The 20,792-nt window shown below is 33.7% G+C and overlaps 4 protein-coding genes across 6 annotated transcripts in view; 2 read left to right on the top strand and 2 right to left on the bottom strand.

The window, feature by feature from the left end:
• On the top strand, nt 887–5,190 carry LOC105172901 (diaminopimelate decarboxylase 1, chloroplastic). Its single transcript, XM_011094507.2, has 8 exons — nt 887–1,460; nt 2,032–2,206; nt 2,432–2,581; nt 3,161–3,322; nt 4,008–4,193; nt 4,446–4,568; nt 4,651–4,740; nt 4,871–5,190. Exons 1-8 carry the CDS (start codon nt 955–957, stop codon nt 4,949–4,951), a joined length of 1,473 nt encoding a protein of 490 aa, XP_011092809.1. The 5' UTR covers nt 887–954; the 3' UTR covers nt 4,952–5,190.
• Nucleotides 7,118–8,262, bottom strand: LOC105172900. Its single transcript, XM_011094506.2, has 2 exons — nt 8,033–8,262; nt 7,118–7,957 (listed from the first exon to the last, which is right to left on the bottom strand). The coding sequence occupies exons 1-2, from the start codon at nt 8,086–8,088 to the stop codon at nt 7,402–7,404; spliced, it is 612 nt and encodes a 203-aa protein (XP_011092808.1). The 5' UTR covers nt 8,089–8,262; the 3' UTR covers nt 7,118–7,401.
• On the top strand, nt 13,749–15,251 carry LOC105172899 (40S ribosomal protein S25). Its single transcript, XM_011094505.2, has 4 exons — nt 13,749–13,859; nt 13,961–14,035; nt 14,149–14,283; nt 14,959–15,251. Exons 1-4 carry the CDS (start codon nt 13,857–13,859, stop codon nt 15,070–15,072), a joined length of 327 nt encoding a protein of 108 aa, XP_011092807.1. The 5' UTR covers nt 13,749–13,856; the 3' UTR covers nt 15,073–15,251.
• Nucleotides 16,683–20,792, bottom strand: part of LOC105172898 — a 5,200-nt gene continuing 1,090 nt past the window's right edge. Inside the window, exons 3-6 of one of the 3 annotated variants that reach the window (XR_848685.2) lie at nt 19,550–20,788; nt 19,296–19,321; nt 17,312–18,165; nt 16,683–17,201 (exon numbers count right to left, since the gene is read on the bottom strand). Coding sequence is in view for 2 of the 3 variants with exons in the window: in XM_011094503.2 (XP_011092805.1) it covers nt 17,398–18,165; nt 19,296–19,321; nt 19,550–20,788 (2,033 nt within the window). In the remaining variant the exon portion in view is untranslated. Of the gene's footprint in view, nt 18,166–19,295; nt 19,322–19,549; nt 20,789–20,792 lie in introns of all 3 variants that reach the window. The other 2 variants (XM_011094504.2, XM_011094503.2) reach the window with 2 other exon arrangements.

Genomic DNA, 20,792 nt, shown 5'->3' with positions numbered 1-20,792 from the left:
GTTTATCAAAGATAGATAGTTTTGTTAATTGGACCTAATATTATTGGATGTGCATAATTTATCATTTAATTTATTTCAGTAGCCCGTTGAAAATATTTATAGGCCCATATGGTTGGACTCTATTTAATTCAAAGCCCATTTTCATAATTGGGCCTATGTTGCTGGTAGCCCATTTCCACCATTAACCGTTTACTGATATTGGGGCCGGCTTAATGAGCACTTTCTCATTGGAATTCCGATATTGTTTACCACCAATTTTAGCACATTCTGTGCGTGTATAATTTTTAATTCAATAATTAATAAATTTTAGAAGTATTTTTTTGTTTTTTAGGTTTTGAATTAATTATATTAATTTTTTTAAAGATACGAAGTTAAAAAAATTATAATTATAATTATATCCTTTCAAAAATTCACTATTTACATAAAATATATTTTTATTAGATTAGATAAAAAAAATAACTTTAGCAAAAAATTATATAAATTTTTAATTCTACTCATTATTTAATACTCGTATATAAGAATTTTATACTTGCAAAAAGAAAAATATAATAATATTAATTTTCTTTATATATATTATATTTATATGTTTATAAATATAAAAGTATATATAGAAATACTAAATGAGAGTTAAAATTAAGAATTATATAATTTTTTTTATTAATATTAATATTTTTTATTTAAATTTTAATAAAAAAGAATCAAATGTAAATAATAGAGAATTTTTTAAATGATATAAGTGTACTTTTATTTTTTCTAAAGAAAAATATAATTTCATATCTTGAAATGGGTCTAAATGTAATTAATTTATTTTTAATAAAATATGAAACGAATTTATTGGAATTCGGCTTATCTAGCCGCCCGTCGTAAAACCTAGAATCTTGGCCGTTGAATTTGTCTCTGTAGTAACAGGGCCACATTTTTACTTTAGTTTCTGGTCTGTAGCTGAGTCTTGTTATGCTTCAAACAATGGCGGCTTCGAATCTCGTCTCTCAAACCCCAACAACCCTCCCCACGAAGTCCCACCAGCTTTCTTCTAATCCTTTTTCTGTGAACCCCATTTTGCGGTTCAAACACAAGCCAATTTCGAGAAGTTTGACATCTCTCCAAGCCCGTGTTCTGAGGGCGGTTCTGTCCACTCCAGAACCCAAAACCCAGAACTTTCAGCACTGTTTCACGAAATCCGAAGATGGGTTCTTGCGTTGTGAGGGAGTCAAAGTGGAAGAAGTTATGGAGGTTGCGGAGAAAAGGCCCTTTTATTTGTATAGCAAACCGCAGATTACTCGGAATGTTGAGGCGTATAAAGAAGCGTTGCAGGGATTGAACTCGATTATTGGTTATGCGATTAAGGCGAACAATAATCTCAAGATTCTGGAGCATTTGCAGAAGTTGGGGTGTGGAGCGGTTCTGGTTAGTGGGAATGAGCTTAAGTTAGCTCTTCATGCTGGGTTTGATCCTACGAGGTATTGATTTTCAGAGTGATTTGTGTTATGCTTTACTTTTTGTCATTTTCCATCTGAGTTTGACCTGGGTTTGTGAATGCCATGATTTTCAAGAGGAGAAAGACGATAGCATGAAGCTTGAATTGTGACCTCTTAAGTGTTTGACATTTTGCAGCAGTGACTGCACTTGTTCCTAAAAAGAGTTTTTCTTGGAGAAAGTTAATGCCATGAAGCTTGAGAATCCTGACGTTGAATGTTTTTACATGTTGTTAGACTTACTATAATTGGTTCCTGTGGAAAAGAAACTCTTCAATAGCAATAGCATGAAGCTTGAGTAACCCACTAGATAAAATTTTCATTTTATTTTGATCACTGTAAGTGTTTCATGCAGCACTCTGTGTAATCTGAGCTTTTCTGTAGAAAAGCGCTGAATTATGCACCTTTTGATATATTGGGTTGAATGAAATAGCTTGTATCTAGATATAAAACTTTTGCACTTTTGAGGCATGATGAATCTTATGTTTTAGCATGTAGCTTGGCAAAATACTTTGTTCTACCTAAAGATAAATGCACATGTTACTTTGGCATGCAGGTGTGTCTTTAATGGGAATGGAAAGATCTTGGAGGATCTAGTCTTGGCTGCCCAAGCAGGTGTGTTTGTGAACATTGACAGTGAATTTGATTTGGAAAACATTGTCGCCGCTGCAAGAATTGCCGGGAAGAAGGTTAATGTGCTACTACGCATCAATCCAGATGTTGATCCTCAGGTATTGAGATCCATTGCATGGTAATATGTTAGACTATATTTAATTTGAATGTTGCATTCTTGATGTGAAATCTATACGTAGGGATAAGTAGATGGAAGAAGAGCAATATGCTTAATGATTGAACTTTAGAAACGGTGCTTCAGTTGAAATTGTAGCAGATTCCTATAAATGATGTCACTATTTCTTGTGTGCCTCAGAATTAACACTTGCTTCTGTGTAAAATAGGTCCATCCTTATGTTGCTACTGGAAATAAGAACTCCAAATTTGGTATCAGAAATGAGAAGCTGCAGTGGTTTTTAGATGCTGTGAAGGCACACCCTAAAGAATTGAAACTTGTTGGGGCCCACTGTCATCTTGGTTCCACAATTACAAAGGTACCTGCTTTGTGTGCCTTTCTACGATTATGCTGTTGCATGAACTTTAGTTGTTTTAAAAAAATATTTCAGAATAGAGTCTTTTAGGTAAAACTCGCTATTGCTAGATTGACTCTTAGGGTTTAGTGGCAATGATGATGCACATGTTGCGATATTTGTGGCTGTGTTGCAATTATTCTAGTTACAGGGCAGGCACAAGTCAGGGACTTTTTAGCAGCTTATTCCTGCTACTGTGGACTTCCAAATTACTTATGTTATTTGCTGACTTTTTCCTTTTTTTTTTGTTTTGGGGGGGGGGGGCAGTTCTTTTTTTTTTTTTTTTTTGAAACATGTCATCTTGATCCAGTTGGTCATTTCTTCTTGTGGAGAAGAACAAAAACAGTTACGACCGCAATGTTGCTTCATATTTTGTGAAATCCTTGTGTTTAAACTAAAGTTTCAGTATTCTGTATCCATTTTGGTCCTTTGTCACCTCATAACTTCTGTGCATGTTTTCTCCATAAATCTCACCAGTTAAAGTTCTGTTTTCTTTATGCTGAGATAAGTATTTTGGAACCTAAGAGTTGATTAATTCTCCAGGTAGACATTTTCAGAGATGCTGCTGTTTTGATGGTGAACTACATAGATGAGATTCGGCACCAAGGTTTTGAAATAGACTATTTAAATATTGGAGGAGGGTTAGGGATTGATTATTACCATACTGGAGCTGTCCTTCCGACTCCTAAAGACCTTATTGATACTGTAAGTAATCTGACTTCATTTTTTTTTATACTCAAATTCTGACCAGGTGCTCTTTCATTTTCCTTGTCCTAAACAAGGCATTTCATTCAGAACGATACAAAGTTACTTGTCTTCGCTGTGATATAATCTCCATTTGGTTGTTTGGCTCAAAGTGCAATCACAGATGACTATCATCAAGCAGTTCCTTTTACCATCAGTGCAGCATATATTTCAGTTAGCTCAGCATGACATCTTTAGAGGATTCATGGCCTTAAGCCCTAATAACCATTTTAGATTCTTACGTCATCTTCAGAGCTGATTATTTAGCTGAAGTTCCAATAATCTATATTCTAGCACATAATTGCACCATATGGAGTACAAATATCCTTAAGGTATTGTGAGAATACATGGATTATGGTAATGTGTCAAATTGTTGGAAAAATATTCACGTCACCCCTAAAATTTACAGAACACCTGTATCTCGGCAATTGGTTAGTGTAAGATAGAAAGCAGACAGATGCCTTTTCCGCGATCCTGAGACCTCGCATTTTGCACCTTGAATATATTTTGTATATCTTTCTAAATTGGGCTTTTCCTTGTAACTTTTGCACACATCTAACCAGATGCCAACATGATATCAAATGTATTGCTTTCTGGTTGTATTTGGGATAAAAGTGAACTTATTTTCTAGTGTGTTCTTTTTTAGGTTCGTGGACTGGTTATTTCACGAAATCTCAATCTAATAATTGAACCTGGAAGATCACTTATTGCAAACACTTGCTGCTTTGTCAATCGTGTCACTGGAGTGAAAACAAATGGAACAAAAAATTTCATTGTGATTGATGGCAGCATGGCCGAGCTTATTCGTCCAAGTTTGTATGGAGCTTACCAGGTGAGGTTCTTAATGCATTCATTCAGCAAAAGCAGTTGATCCAATATGTTATAGTTGGCAACATGCTACCGCATCTTTTTACTTTTTCTATATTCATGCATGGCGTTCATTCCACAGACAGCTTCATCCTATATAACAATACCATAACGAAGTTTTTTTCTAGTGTTGAATTTGGCTTTGATCTTTATATTTGGGCTCTGAGAATTTTTCATTTTCCAATAACCTAGTTCACTGCTTGACTTTTCATTGCAGCACATAGAGCTGGTTTCCCCTCCACCTCCAGATGCCGAGACTTCCACTTTCGACGTGGTCGGCCCTGTTTGTGAGTCAGCAGATTTCTTGGGCAAGGATCGGGAGCTACCCACGCCAACCAAGGTAATGTGCCAGTCTGGCCCTTCATCCATGATACAAGTCGATGATTTCATCTCATCTTACTAGTTCAAACTCTACTGTCTAGGGTGCTGGACTGGTAGTTCACGACGCTGGTGCATACTGCATGAGCATGGCTTCCACGTACAATCTCAAGATGCGTCCACCTGAATACTGGGTTTGTTTTTTTCCTTCTTGAATTGGTCTTTCTCTCAATATATTGCCACCAATCTTGTTGATTCTTGTGTAATCAAGCTAGAAATATTACATCTAATAATTGAGTTACTGAAATGGAGCTTGTTTTTCAGATTGACAATGATGGATCAGTGTCCAAAATCCGGCATGGTGAGACATTTGACGACCATTTAAGATTCTTTGAGGGCCTTTAAATTATTGTAGCTGTCAATGATCATATCAGCATTGACTGCGTTAGAATCTTGGATCCTGATTGAATTTACCGGCTGCCTCTTTCTGCTCTTGATTTTGTATCTGTATGTTTTCAACGGCTAACTATGCTATTTATATTTGCCAAAAGTGAACAGTATTGTGTATACTTCTGCAGTTTGAGTTTTGTTGATCAACAGTAAAAAATGAATGCAGGAAAGCCTCGTCATTCATTTCCTGTCAAGATTTCCATATATTCGAGCAATCAGGATGATCATTATTCTTACTAACAGCGAGAGTGATAAGGTGAAAACGTAATCTTTCTCGTATTTATTCCATAGAAACTGCGTTTGATCATACTCTTAACATTAAGGTGGTGTTTGCAAAAACTTCCGGTTTTGCGATAAGGAAAGGTTGTAAACAGAATTATTAATGAAAGTTGGGACTATTTAAAAAGAAAAATTGAATTGGAGGATATGGGGGAAATTATAATTTAATATATTTATAATTTTACCGATAAAAGTTGGTGAGTAAGATTATAGCATTTGGTTTAGATGAGTTTAATGTAAGGACTGAAGAAACAGTCCACAATCAAACTACAGATTTTCTGGGGTACAAAAAAGAAGATATAATAAATAAAGGAATAATTACTCTCTCTTCTTTTGAGATTTGGTATAATTATATGTAGATTTCTTGTGGTTTGGAAAATTATGTTTAGCACTTTTAAGATTTGCTTTCATCTAATAAATACGTCTCTTCGTTAGTTAAAATTTATCGAATTTGTTAGTATTAATAAAAAAAATATATATACTCTCGATTAATTTATTATTAATTTATTACAGGTTAAATAGATTCTTTCATAACCAAATTACTTTAATTCGTTTTTACGCGTTAATATATATGAGAAAGTATATCTTCACCATTATAAGAGTGGTGTTTAGTCCGAAAAAAATTATTTGACTAATAAATCAATAATCAGTCAATCAAGAGTTAACATCAATTTTTATTTAATTTTTTGGTTAATATCAGTAAATTTAGTGAATTTTGACTAATAGAGAGACTTATTTGTTAGACGAAAGTAAATTTTAAAGATGCTAAATGTGATTTTTTAAACTACAAGAAATATGCGTATAATTATATAAAATTTAGGAGATGAGAGTATAAATATCCCATAAATACATGTATTTGAACTTCTCTGGAATGCTGAGTTGGAAGTGAGTCATTTGACAAACATGATCATTATAGCTTTTCTTTTTTGAGGTTAAAAGGTGTTTAGATAAGATGAAATTAACAAATGGCAGCAGACATGCGTGCACACAACAGCAAATTATATATTTATGCTTCTTCTTGTGGATTTATTCCTATTTTTTGCTTCTAAAATTCCATTATCAGATGTTCTAATACGACATCAAAGCATATGTGCCCTCAGAACCAGAATTTCGAATGCTATTCTCTTTCATATTCCACCTGCTTCCTTTTTAATTATTTTCTACATAATACTATCCACCAAAATCTTTTCATATGCCTCCAGTGTGAAAACATCAGATAATATACACTGAGTCGTGTTCAATAGTAGAACAAATATATAATTATTGTATGATACATGTAAAATTTAAAAAAATTAATCAGTCACATAACAGGTGTGATACACTTTTTATTTGATTGGTTATGATTTGGATATTTTCTTTTATATTATATGATCAGTATTAGTTGGTATTTTGACATTCGATTTATAACAATTTAAAGTGACGGTGTTTGTATTTTTTTCTAATTCTTAAACAATGATTGTTTCCGTAATTCAGATTTTCTATTAGAAAATGATGTTATATTTATTAGATTTGTGCATGGATGTGTGTAAAAAATTTACTTAAATATAGATAATATATTTTTTCACTATGTTTGATTGCTATAATTACTAATCTACACAATTACTATTAGCCGTTGTTTTTACAAGCGAGATCATATGTAAAGCTAAAAACTAACAAATATTTTGACTATAAGTAAAATTATGGCGAACCTTGGAATAAACTTGAATTTTTGTTTCGATTTTGTCTGACCATCGTAGATAGTATTGATTTATTACCATTCTTAAGTCGCAGTGATTTATAGTTGGAGAATAATTAAAACTTTTTGTAGTGTGATGTGAATTTTATAAATATATTGCATGTATATAAAATATAACATAATTTTTCCATGCCATAGATCTCCAAATAAAACATGTACATTTTATATTTTGTCCCAAAAAAGGAAAAGAAAAAAGAAAGAAAAAAGGTGATGTACATGTCATAGCATGAGCATGATTTTAACTAAATTGAAGCAGTCATCCGTTTTAACTCTAATTTATCAGGGGAAAGTAAAAGGCCCCGTGAGGAAGGATTCTGATAACCTAGCTACGAGAAAAGGTGTGAAGAGCGGGCGGATACAGTGGAAACAAGGATCGATCTATATCAGCAGTTCAAGATTGAATCAACGAAACCGCAGCTGAAAATCCTTCTTCTTCCCTCAAAAACTTCTGCTGCCGAGCAATGAACGCCTCCACTGTTCGTCGGAATTCTTCGTTGCTCATTTCTTCCTCTGCGTACGAATAACTGCCAGCCCTCTCCGTCTTCCGCTCCGGATCCTGAATTTTCCGGCAATCCTCCGTCATGCTTCGCCGTAGTTCGCGGTGGCGAATGTTCGCCTGCTCGCATCTCTCTAGGTTCTCGGAATTGCTCCTGTGCATCGTCTTTTCTACGTGACGAACTCCGTGTGATTTGTGAGCATCCGATGCTTTTTTCTCCTCTTTGCTGCTGCAAGCTTGCTGATTCTTCCTACATTTTTCCACGTACTCCTCGTAAAAATCCGCGACTTTTTCCCGATCTCCTCCGGAAAATCGCCCCGATTTCAAAAACAAAGCGATTACGATCGCGTTCCCGACTAAGAAAACAAATCTGGGGCTGATAATCGCCACGGAGATTCGCCGGAAGTACTCCCCGGACAGCCTGAGTGACAGCGCAAACTGCGTGGAAAACCTGGATACAACGATCAGGAAAACAAACAGCTCCATGAACCGAAACAAAGTCGTGATTCTCTGAATCCGTCGGTACCTTGAAATCGCGTTCGCTTTCTCGACTCTTATGTCGTGAAAGTTGAAGGACTCCATTTCTTGTTGATTTGCTAAGAACTTGCTCTCTTCTGGGACTTCAGTTGGAGAATTTGGCTTCAGCCCTCAATCCGAACAGAAAGCAGAAGTGAGTTCTACTCATCATAAAATAATATACAGAGAAAATCAAAATTATTATTTTGCTTCTCTCTTTTTGGAGTGAGAAAATGCATGGCAAGGAGTAATGATATTTATAGACTCAGTATATTTAAAAAAAGAAAAAAAAAAGAAGAAGAAGAAGAAAAAAGAATCTTCATCTTTTTCTTTTCCACTTACTTTATCAAACGTTATGGTGGTTTTGATTTATTTTAATTTTTGGGTTTTGGGTGAACTATAGGTGGGTGGGTGGGTTGGGGGGGAGGGGTGAACGACTTGTGTTGGGTTAGAGATAGCACATATCCAGTTTCTTTTCAAGTCCAAATTAGGGGTGATTGTAAGTTATGAATTAAATTAACGTTTATATGCATATATTTATGGGTGTGGTCGTGAACTCATTCCATATAAATTGGAATTTATCCTTTGGAGGATGAAAAGACTTTTGTATTTTCATTGCCTATGAAAATTAACAATCGACCACAAAACACTTTCGTTTTAACAAAATACCAATATTTAAATTTTTAAATAAGTTATTCTGTTATTTTGTATTTCTATCATCTCTCTTATATGAGCCAAGTTGTTGACATGAATTTAGAAGGTGTTTGGACGAGTTTATAAACTACATTAATATATAGAATATATTAATAAATTATTAAAATAACTTAATAATACTTATAGTATTCAATTTTAAAAATATATTTTTTTCCAACAAAATAATTTTTTTAATAATTGAACTATATAATATATTAATTTTAATAACATAGATAAACATAAGGTATTTTCTAAAAATAAAATTAATGACAATGGTCATGAAAATGTATTTTTGAAAGATGATGATTGCAATTTTACTTTTTAAATCTGTCAATTCAAAAAAAAAAAAAGTTTCAATCAAGCAGTGATTGATCTCATTTTAGATATAGACATATACATAATGCATTGTCAATAATATCAATAAAATATAAGTAAATTTGTTTAATTATTATTAAATTATAAGAATCACCAAATTTTAACATAAGTTTAAAAACAGTAAAAGATAAATATTACATATACATAATGTATCTTTGTACAAATATATATTCGTAAATAAGTATAAATTATTATAAGTTAATTATTTGAGCTTGTTGATTTACAAAAATATAAGAGGTTACTGATATTAAAATATACCAATAAAATTTATATGTATTTTATGAAATAATTATTTATAAATAAAATCATCAAAAACTAAATTAATTAAGCTCAGTTTTAGGTAGATATTTGTTAATATAAATAAAAATAGTATATTTTATTATTATTATTATCTAAATTTAAAATATGATATATTGATATAATATTAATTATGTAGTTAGATATATAAAAATATTTTAGAATACAAAAAATATATAAATGTTTATAAAATGAAAAAAAACTAGCGACCTTTTATACACAAATACTTGAGTTTGAGCTTAGCTCGTGAAGTGAGCTCGACTCGAGCTCTTATCAAGTCTGTTTGTGAGCCGGCTCTACTCATCTTACACTCTTGGGTCATGATGTCGTTATTCCTAAATTTTATTATCTTGATTTTTCTTTTTCTAATTATCGTTATATTTGTGGGTTTTGATTGGGGTGGGATTTGCAATTTTCGATTCTCGTGGGGTCAGTTAGTTCTTCCTTACCAACAAAGGAACTGCCACGTAACTCATCTTTACTAGCTGAATATCTCTCACTCAGACCCCACAAAAAGTAATAATTGGGGCGGGTGTGGATGACATGACTTGGGGGGGGGGGGGGAGATGGGGAATAAAATCCTCCAACTTATGGTAATTTCAGAACAAGGGCCCTCCAAAAAGCTTTGCAAATTTGACTTTAGCTGTAGTTTCTGGTGCCTATTCCCCCTTTGCTAAAGAAGCCCAACATATAATGCTCCTTTAGAAATTCTGCCTTAGGACCGTCCGACCCTTTTCAGACTTGCAGAGTGTCTGCAATTATTTTTGGGATGATTTTTAAATTACTGAATTTTGGAGGATTTAAAGAGTAATTTTTTTAATAAATAAAAATTATTGTAACATTGATAGTGAATATTTATAATTTTATTAAAAAAAAAAGTAACATAAGAAGAGGAGGCATGACATGTTTATTTATTTATTTTTAATATTGAGAGTTTAGGACCCCACATTATGTTTGGAGTTATTTCTATCTATTTCCAAATGATCTGAAAAATGAAACTATGGAATGTTCAATTGTACGCAGAGTCAAAGAAGATAGTGTAATTTCAAAAATGGATAATTATATTTATACCCCTGATTTAGATTTATTTATATAAATCTCCATTATTTTTTAAGAATTTATACATACACCTACAAGAAACGTCAACATCATTTACAAAAATTACCCCTATTTTTTAAAAAAATTACAACATTACACAAGTTACCTTTGCTTTTTTGCTGCTACGGATGATTAATGCAAGTAGATTAGAGATCATGTGGTATTAAATATAACTATCCTTTCAAAAAAAAAAAATTAGGAAAGCTATTTATAGTTAGACTTAAATTTTGGAGAAACTTATTTAATTTTTTCAAAACCATAAAATTTCAAGTGGACTTAAGGGGTTCAATGCAATAACTTTTATTTATATAGTAGGAATAAATTATTAAAAAAAATTATAAATTAAATAGTGAAAATAAAAGTTAAAAGTTAAAAAAAAAGATGTTTGAAAAAAGAATTTAATATAATTACAATTTTCTAATAAACGACAGAAATTAGTAGAAAACTGTTTATAATATTTAACTTAAATCAATATAATTTAAACAATTTAAATATTTTTTTAATTTACTTTCAACAATAAGCGGTTAAAATATGTCAAGTTTTTCTTTAGAAATATGCAAGAAATAATTGTATTATTAAATGACTTTGCCTTATTTTTTTCATCTATATATTTCCCAAACCCATCCCTCAACTTTTTTCTTAAATAAAATAAAAAATTTCTATGGACTATCACATGCTCATTTTAATGTATATATTTAATGAATTAAATTTACAAAGGAATAATTGTGGCGGTGGGGCCCCTTTTTTCAGGGCCAATAGGCAATAATTGGGCTTAAAGCACACAGATCTCTGGGCTCCCATGGTCCTTAATTAGTTTAAATTATCCAACAAACACGACTTTCGTGGGGGGGCATGCCTTTCCAAAAGTCTTTCACATTAGTTTGTTCTGAAGTAGTCGCATTTCACATTTTATATATATATATATATATAAGAAATCCCAACATGTTGTATTAGTATGTGAACATTAATATTCTTATTCTAAATAATTTAAAGCGTCATGCAAAAAGCATAAGAACGGTATGGAATTTATTTAAATCATACTTAGGTAGGATACAATTATTATAAAAGAGAATAAATGCTACATTTTTGGTTCCACATTTTTAAAATTCTCATACTTATGTTTTTCCATGCAAATACACTATTCTCCTTTTTAGTGCATTATGCATGTGAACAATACTAGAATATACTAATATACTTTAGAATAAATTACGATGGCCCCCCTTAAAATTTGTCCAATTATAAATACTCCCTCGTTATTTAAAAAATTATACATACGACTTAAAATTATAGCCCTCTAACAAATACCTCATCATCAGTTGTCATGATGGGGTATTTGTTAGGCGACCTTTAATTTCAGGGGATTATTTATAATTTTTCAAGTAACGAGATAGTATTTATAATTATAACACGTATTAGGGGAGGTTATTGTAATTTATCTTATTATTACAAAGTACCATTTATGTGTGTGATATGTTACATGATACGTAAAGAAATAAAAGTAAATATTAAAAAATAAATCACTAGACCAGAGAAAATAGATGAGACATCAAAATGTCCTTTTTCCTTAATAACAGGGCTAGTAAGTACGGCACATTATATGTATATGCATAATTTTACAAAAAAATTAAAATAAAATATTTATATAAGTTATATTATTTATTTTTTGTAAGTTAAAAATTACTTAAAAGAAGATAAAAATGCATGAGAGAAAACAAACTATCAAAAGGTCATTATTGAATATCATGATGAGGTTCAAAGTAATTAACTAATTTAAAATAAAAAAAAAAACAATGACAGATCAAAATTAATTTAGACACTAAAAGAGTGTTTTTCTTTGATATATAGTATAGATATATACGAAAGACGAAATTAAAGTTTCAGTAGTTCATATATATAATAATATTTTTTTAATATATATATAAAATAATTATTTCATTCTTTATGCCGTCTCAGACGATTAGAAATTTTTTTGAAGGACATCCAATAATTTGGGTTCAAATTTTGTACAGAATGTCTTGTGTTCGAATTTGAGTATGTATGTAAATATGTGTATGTAAAAAGATTAAATAAAAAAAAAGAAGAAGAAGAAAGGTAAGTAGAAAAGAGGATACCAAAATCTTGAAAAATCTAATCTGACATAATGTAATATGCTTGTGAACTGAAAGATGCACGCGGTTGAGAATTCTGAGTTGGAACCCACTTTTGCTATATATCTACTCTTTATTTATTTTTATATTTTTCAACTCTCTTTTAGCATTATTTCCTAATAAGCATCTTTACTATGTAATAAAGAATTAGAAAGCATATGCATATGAACTTATTCAACTCCTACATTATTATTCCAATGCTTAGTGGGAGAAAAGCATGTGCATCAATCTCTCATCCTCAAAAATACACTATATATGATTTTTAATTCCATGTAATTCATAAAAAAAAAAGTTAAGTATTTGATTTTGATTCTTTTTTAAAAATTGCAGTATAATTTTGTTTAAGGAGGAAAGGATATTTAATAACGAGGGTGGGATGATGTGCAAGATACGAATAAAGTTGTTTAGAACAGTCGAATGGTGCATTAGATAATATCCGTCAATAATCAAATTAAAATTGAAGAAAATATAAGTATTGAAATATAAATAGAATAATTAAAAAAATTTATATTTCTTTTACTACTTTTTTTTCCGCATAAATAGAAAATAAAACAAAAAAACAGAACAATTCTTAGTGTTTCTCGAGCTCTATAGTGAAGTTCCACTTGTACGTTACAATTGCATTAGTGAATTTCGGATTTGAGGGAAGAAAACTAATTATATATATGTATATATATTTTTTATTATAGTTAAAAATATTTTCTTTAATTAATTTTTTTAATTAAATTCAAAATACAAAATTACTAAAAAAAATTCTTCGAACTAAATAGATATATAGATATATATACATAATATAATGACAATATTATCAAAAAATTTATTACGGAGTGTAAGTATTATATTTTTTAGTTTAGAAGAAGAAATATTATATAAAAAATAATTTAGGAACAAAGTGTATTTAACGCATTTAAATAAAATATACTTCAAAACCAAAATAAAAGGATTTATAAACTCAAATGTGACGTTTTATATTTGTTTTTGGGCAATAAAGCCTCAATCCAAATTCATGGGCTGGGCCTTCACAGAAAAAGCCCATTGGAGAAATGAGAAGTTGCTTCGGCCAGCCCAAACCTAATCCCAACCCAATACAGTTATACGACATCGCTTCTTTGGAGAAGCAAATAAAACCCCCTAACTAGGTTTTACGAAACCAGATCGCCTTTTTATTTCACTCCCCCCCCTTCGCCGCCGCGCTCTCTATCTCTCATCCCTACACCTCCTCCGATGGTGCATTCTCGCTCTCAGCGTTAATTCGCATACACACTCCTTTAACGCACAGTACGTTCGATGACGATGGCTGATTTTTTTTTGTATTTTCGTTTTTGCAGGCACCTAAGAAGGATAAGGCTCCTCCGCCGTCATCCAAGCCGGCGAAGTCCGGTGGAGGCAAGCAGAAGAAGAAGGTCGGTCGTTTATTTATATTTTTCCTTGTGTATGATTTTTTCTGCAGTGTGTGTTCATGTGGACTGGAATTCTAATTCAATGAGAATGTTGTACGGAAATTTACTATTCGCAGAAGTGGAGCAAGGGAAAGCAAAAGGAGAAGGTGAATAACATGGTGCTTTTTGATAAGGCAACCTACGACAAGTTGCTGTCGGAGGCACCTAAGTACAAGCTCATCACTCCTTCTGTTCTCTCTGATCGTCTCAGGGTAATTTCGTTTATGCTTTGATATCTATGATACACGCAAATGTAGATCTGGATGCACGTATAATTGTTTCGGATTTCTGTATTGAAATTTTGTTCGTTATTTTCGAGATTTACTGGTTAGCGTTATTCTATTAATTGTATGTATAACGTTGCTTTGTATTCGTTTTTGTTCTGTTCTATATTTTCTGTTATTTTGTGCTCTTTTGGTTTGATTATGTATGTAGTTAAATCACTGGTATCATTGTAATCTAATCTGCTTTGTTATTTTGATCAATTTTGTACATGACTACCTGATGGTTGCTATCTACGGTTCTCCCACACTAGTGCCTTCTCTCTTCGATCCGGAAATCTGTCCCCGTGTGCAAATTCTTAATGTTTGTGGTTGAATGAATGCAGTGTGTAAGATGTAATGTCCGACGAAAGATAAAACGTAGTTAGAATGATTCCCATGATTTTGGATCCTTGTTTTTGTACGTAATAATGGTGTTTTTGTAAGCCATTTGAGTGATTTTTGTGTCTCATAATTGTACATATCTTTTAGTTATTAGAATATATACTTACCAATCTTATCTGGTGTGCTTTTGAAGCTAGTTTGAATGGCAAGGTTTTGTTTCTTGTGATGATTCTTGAAGGATTTTAGTTTACTTACTGATAAACTGATACCTTCATGTAACAGATAAGTGGATCACTTGCAAGGAAGGCAATTAGGGAATTGATGGCCAGAGGCTTGATCAGAATGGTTTCAGCTCATGCAAGCCAGCAGATATACACCAGGGCTACTAATACTTAAGTGTTGTACTTCACGGTGTTGAGGATCTTCAAATGGGTTTTTGTCAATTTAGATCTTGGTTTCTTGTAGCTCAATGTTTCTCTGAAAGACATTAATTAAGCTTGAGGTGTTTGATTTACTATTTTTTGTTCTCAGAGCATCTGAGCAATGTTGAGTTTATTTAAGCTGATGTTTTCTCATATGCTGGCATTGCATATTAACTATGGTAGGATCCTGCTCCGTACTTCCCATCCCATCCAGAACTTTGCATTGTTCGTTGATAGTCTTTCGGGTTACTAGCTACACATGGTAGTGTAGTACTGCAAATTCAAAAATAGATTTTTAGGGCGTGGTTTTCTTTTGTGCTGTCCCGTTTGAGAAGTTGGTAGTATGATTTATAAATCTATGCTTCTTCAAATTGCCAAAATTTTATATTCTCATTGTTGAATGGCGTTAGTTGTTTTGAGTAGTTTTTTACGGATGTGTTTAGGCACTGTATAGTTTGAATGAAGTGTTTGCCTGAGGAGAGAGTTGGGTGTGATCTCGACCGGATTTTAGTTTTTACATGTATGGAAACCGCTGAAGGATGGAAGAATTAATAGCTTTCCTTTCTTCCATTTCGAAAATTGGGTTTCCCCATTATCAACATACGTGTTAGCTGTAGAATACGTGGTTCTGTTCTTTAGTATAACCTTACTTGACTATAATTGTGATTTTATTCTTTACTGTAACGTTAGGCTTAACTATAATGTAGGACGGTGCAGTCGTAATTGTTTTTTGTGCTGAAAAGGAAGCCTTTTACTTGTGAATGTTAAAAATGTGGCCAGGTGTTATATCAAACAATTTTGTGAACTTTAAGAGATTGAAGTTGTGTGCGCTACGAAGTTTACATGTTGAAAAAACCTGTGTTCTACAACCAACATGCTTCCGAGAGGGTTTAATTGTATTACAAGGAAACTGAATTATTTAATTTCAATGAAAATGTCTCTGAACAAGGGTTTATTGCTTGGTTTCCACAATTTGTGTGTGTGATAGTAGGTAAACTTTTGCAAACTTCGCCTACAATCTGTCTTATATTTTTCTGCAAAAAGATATAAAGAATTGTTTACATAAACAAATGTTACAAAATCCCAACCCTTTCAGATAAGGTACTCCACTCGTTTAGCGTGCGTTGATGCATTAAATTTGAGATGTCCTGAGGATTCTATTTCTTTAATGAAAGAAATGTTGATGCTAAAACACGGTTTCGTCTCCGTAGTCTTGTTAGGAATTTGTTAAGACTGGATTGATATCATATTACGAGAGGCGCATGGAGAAAGAGCGGCTTCTACCATCTAACCAGGATGCTTATACTTTCCTAGTTGAGACAACATAGCCATGAATGATTCGTACAAGTCATTCAACTTCAGACTATTATGCAACGCAAGTATTTCCGATAATAATAATAACCAGCACCATCTGCTTACTCACTGCAAGTACTGGAAAACGAAAAAGGAAAGAGAGAAAATGAACGAGAAAAATCAATTTGGTATTATCTTTTTAAATAGGGTTATTTTGTTTGTGCATTAAATGACACACCAAAAGGCCATTGAGATTTGCAACTGTATAAATAATAACCGTAACAACAACAATAATAATAATAATATTAATAAATAATATAGTGGCCACCACAGAATAGGAGGGTCCAGGGGCCTGCTCTCCCCCTGACGACCTATTATAAAGAGCTGCAGAACAGGTGAAGTTATAAAGCTCTTGAACACATGAAGAATAAGCACGTGGTTACATCTCAACGACTCAAGTTACCTTATCGTGTGCAACAATGAGGGAGACAGGCACAAAACGCACATATCAGCCATAATTTACCTGGTGTGGTAACTGGTAACTCCAACAACCAAAATGAAACAAACTTACACTTTTCATCCAAGCAAAACACTAGGTCAAAACAGAACAGACGGATGATACAGAACATCACATTCTAGAAGTGGTCTGCTAATATACTCGGTCCACAGGAGATGCGCTTAGCTTACTTACAAAGAGCATTCAGAAGAAGATTACCATATTGGTTGAAAGATAATCAAGCCTCGACTTGTCATTCTTTGCGCCCAATGTATATTCTAGGATATATGCATAGCTGTGTGCAATTCAATCACCTGTTCGGAAAACAAACATGCTCTGGAACTGGCCTCATGTCGTAGTACTAGAAAGATAATTCCCTTTACAGGTCGTGGGAGAAAGTACGTAAATGTAAGAGAACACTTACCTTAGGCGCCAATTGAGATCTTCACCACCAAAGCATTAGACTGGAGAACACTTGTAAAGCAAGCATTGGTTAGAGCAAGAATGTTTTCAGAAAGTCTTTGTGTTCCAGATAGTGAAACATCCCCTCTTTTGGAGCTCGCACGACTGGAAACCGCTCATAGCCTTTCCCATCAAAGCCATAGCTGCAATGCTGGGGAACTGCTTCTTTTGGAGGTCGTCCAATGCCAATTTTGAAGTTTGCGGTTCACAAATTACTACTGTTTCAGGCTTCCTTTGGGGGTTACTTGACCCACACCGCAGCCATCTGTTTATCCAAGCATGTGAAAGCAATAACTCCTTACCGTTCTTTACTGTATCAACTATGGTGTTCCCGTCTTCCTTTGACAAGTCCGCTCTCTGGTCAGAAAGAATTGTTTCTTTGTCATGATGCTTCCTTGGAGTTGGCACCGAACCAGTGATGCTACTCCCAACAAATCTTCGAAAACCCTTCCTGATTTTATCATGAGATGAGTTTTCAGCAGAATTCGAGCTCTTTGTTCCTTGAGCAGAGGAGCCTGAAGAGCTCAGCTTGAGACGTTTGACCCATCTGTTGGTTGGATCTGCTTTAGAAGAATCATTCTGTGACAGATTGGGTTTTGGGTTGGGCTGGTCCGAGTGTGCAAGCAGCACGTCCACCTCTAAACTCTGAGTCCTTGAGGAGCTGGGGGCCATGTTCTCCGATGAACTAGCAGCAGCCTGCAAGGCAGGCGGCTCCAGGTTGATATCAGGTATGCTGGTGTCCGTCCAAACACGTCCAACTTCTTTTGATGAAGCAACATCAATTCGTGTTGATAAAGTTGACTTAATATTGAAGCCCTACAACACACTCAGTGATCAATATGGAGGTCACGGTTGCTGCAGATGCAACAGCACAGCCAGAATTATGACAACGGAATAGGAAAAAAAAACAGAAACGGAGAATGAGAGTTAAAAACAGCTTCTTAACAAGTAAAAAATTCTGACTACAAGTAGAAATCTTGACAAAAACAGGCTAGGTACATCCTTAGACAATTATCTCACTCAAAAGTGCACCTTCTACTGTTCCGGAAGTCCAAACTTGATCTTAAATATTAGTAGCAGTGGATAGGCTCGGGGTGATCTTGACAAAATAAGTCAAGCAGAAAGATATATGGCTACATGAAGAGGAATGTAGCAGACTAGACGTTCCTAGACTTTGCCATGCACTGTCACCAATTCCATGATATGCCACAAGACATAAAAATACAAAAAGAGTATTTCAATTTTCTCTTAGGGATTTAACACAAAGATCTTTGAACTTTTCACTCGAGAGTGGCAAGTATCACGGGAAAGATATAAAATCTTCAATACATTTTGTCATTTTCTTTGTGCAAAATAGTTTCATTACAATCTTATATAAGTTCTGAATTAGCAAGATTAACATGTCAAATACAATAACGAATGGAGCAAGGCCCATTCACTAAATTGTATCTTCAACAACCACAAATTAACAAAAAATTTATAGCAAGGGGCAGGTTTGTCCTTGTTCTATTCAGATTTCAGGTTTCTGATGCGAACATTTTAGTGGAGTATTCCTGTTTTGCATGCTTCTATAAATCCAATCCGGTGGCCCCGATCAGAGACTGGCAGGATCTCATCAATAATGCGAGAGCAGGAGCAGAATTATTCAAAATGACTATGACCATATACGAAGGATTTACAGCTCTGTAATCTGACCTTTCTAGGGCATTGTAACCTTTTATACTGAGACTAATGTTTGCACATTTACATGCTATCTGCTGCAGATATTGTGTAAATAAACAGAAATAGACATGCTGCATTAGTGTATGCAGAAAAATTTTCACATAAAGAAACTGGAGATTACCATTTACCACCTAGGTACTTGAAAATTGAAAAAATATGTGCATGAAGATATAAATTGCAGAAAGAATATACTAAATTTGGAATCACGGTCATAGCACGTGTACCTCAGTTGAGGGGGTAGAATTTGCACCTACAGCAAAGAAAAGGAAATAGCTTAATAAAAAAGGACTTTATTTGGATTGCAATATGATAATAGATGTAACTTCAGAACACCGGAAAAGATCCAATACAATACCTTCTAAAAATGATTTTAAATTGAAAATTTATATCAGCCTGCCTTCTGCTCATATATAAGGAAATCATACTATAGTGGTAAAAGTTCAATGGCAAAGCTCAGGATGCAAAGTTAAATGCATACCAGAATTCGGGTCCTCCTCCTTGAAAATATTCATGTCCATGGTGTCTGTTTCAGCTGATGATTCATTCTTTCCAGTAACTTTAGGAGCCTCGAGATCTCCAAAATTTCTTTTCCCTTCACTATTGGAGGAACTGCTCAGAGGTTGAAGTTTTACTCCTCCGTTACCTTGACCAAAAAATGGCGATACATTATGTAGATTGCTAGATGTGTTTCCATTCATTTTAGTAATTAACGGGGCAGTTCCAAAAATATCATTTTCTTGCGACAGATTGACATCAGTCCTTTTTGTGATTAATAGACTGTGAGTTGTCTGAGATAACCTAGGACAACATCCAGGTATCGCTTCTACAGAATCCATGGTGGTGCATATTCTCATTGTCCCCAAATTACGGACATAATTTGGCAACTTCTGTAGAGAGTAAGAATCGTAATGTGATTTCTTTGATTCGGTTTTCTCGGAAGCAATGCACTGACTTGGGAGCAGTGAGATACCTGGGCACTTCTGGAACCAATCGCGACCAAATGTTGGCAGGTGATGGTCACTCGTAGATGGAGCATCAAATAACAAGGATGTATTACACTCTGTTAAACAAGCCTTCATAAAAGTATCTGATACTGAGTGCTTGTAAATTTTTCTTTCACAAATTAAACCTGCCGGCTGGCCGTGCTTGTGGGAGTGTTCTTGCTCAAACATTCTAAGGTTAGCATTTGGCAATTGATTACTGATAAATGGACATACTGTCGATTTTCCTTTGTCAGACCTATGTTTTTCAAGGTCATAGTAAGGCAAAGTATGTCTTGAGGATCCAAGAAATGTTCCCTTAAAAGGCTTTGACGATGCAAAGCTTTTGTCCTTGGCAGACGAATGAGGCTTGATCCATTCAAGAGATCTCTTTGAGGTACCTCTAAGGGAACTTTCACTTGCAGCCGAAATGCCAGATGGAAACTGAATCCCAACTTTACAGTCAGTGGCTTTACCACGCTCAAGGTTGCGACCAGACATTGACCTTAATGTTTGCATGTCATCAGTGTCTTGGCCATGCTTCACAAGAGAACTGGACATCCCCTCATTTCCCAAGCCTTTTGAACTCATTCTAAGACTCTCATTCAGAATTTCAAAAGTTTTAGTCTCAATGACTCCATCTTCTTTTAGGGATGTAGAAGCCTTCAATCCATTTGTTAACTCATCATCCTTGGATATGAGGTTAATTTCCTCATTTTCAGAAACAGTCGGATTACCTCT

This window comes from Sesamum indicum, linkage group LG10, assembly GCF_000512975.1.
Source record: "Sesamum indicum cultivar Zhongzhi No. 13 linkage group LG10, S_indicum_v1.0, whole genome shotgun sequence".
NCBI lineage: Eukaryota > Viridiplantae > Streptophyta > Magnoliopsida > Lamiales > Pedaliaceae > Sesamum > Sesamum indicum.
This window is presented reverse-complemented; position numbering and strand designations above follow the sequence as displayed.

Excerpts from the sequence above, each read along its gene's own strand:
- LOC105172901 (XM_011094507.2), top strand. The coding sequence starts at position 955 with ATGCTTCAAACAATGGCGGCTTCGAATCTCGTCTCTCAAACCCCAACA. Across the intron at positions 2,207-2,431 it reads ATCCAGATGTTGATCCTCAG|GTCCATCCTTATGTTGCTAC; the intron begins GTATTGAGATCC and ends TGTGTAAAATAG. Across the intron at positions 4,194-4,445 it reads GTTTGTATGGAGCTTACCAG|CACATAGAGCTGGTTTCCCC; the intron begins GTGAGGTTCTTA and ends TTTTCATTGCAG.
- LOC105172900 (XM_011094506.2), bottom strand. The coding sequence starts at position 8,088 with ATGGAGTCCTTCAACTTTCACGACATAAGAGTCGAGAAAGCGAACGCG. Across the intron at positions 7,958-8,032 it reads AAAGCGAACGCGATTTCAAG|GTTTTCCACGCAGTTTGCGC; the intron begins GTACCGACGGAT and ends CGTTGTATCCAG.
- LOC105172899 (XM_011094505.2), top strand. Across the intron at positions 14,036-14,148 it reads GAGGCAAGCAGAAGAAGAAG|AAGTGGAGCAAGGGAAAGCA; the intron begins GTCGGTCGTTTA and ends TACTATTCGCAG. Across the intron at positions 14,284-14,958 it reads TTCTCTCTGATCGTCTCAGG|ATAAGTGGATCACTTGCAAG; the intron begins GTAATTTCGTTT and ends TTCATGTAACAG.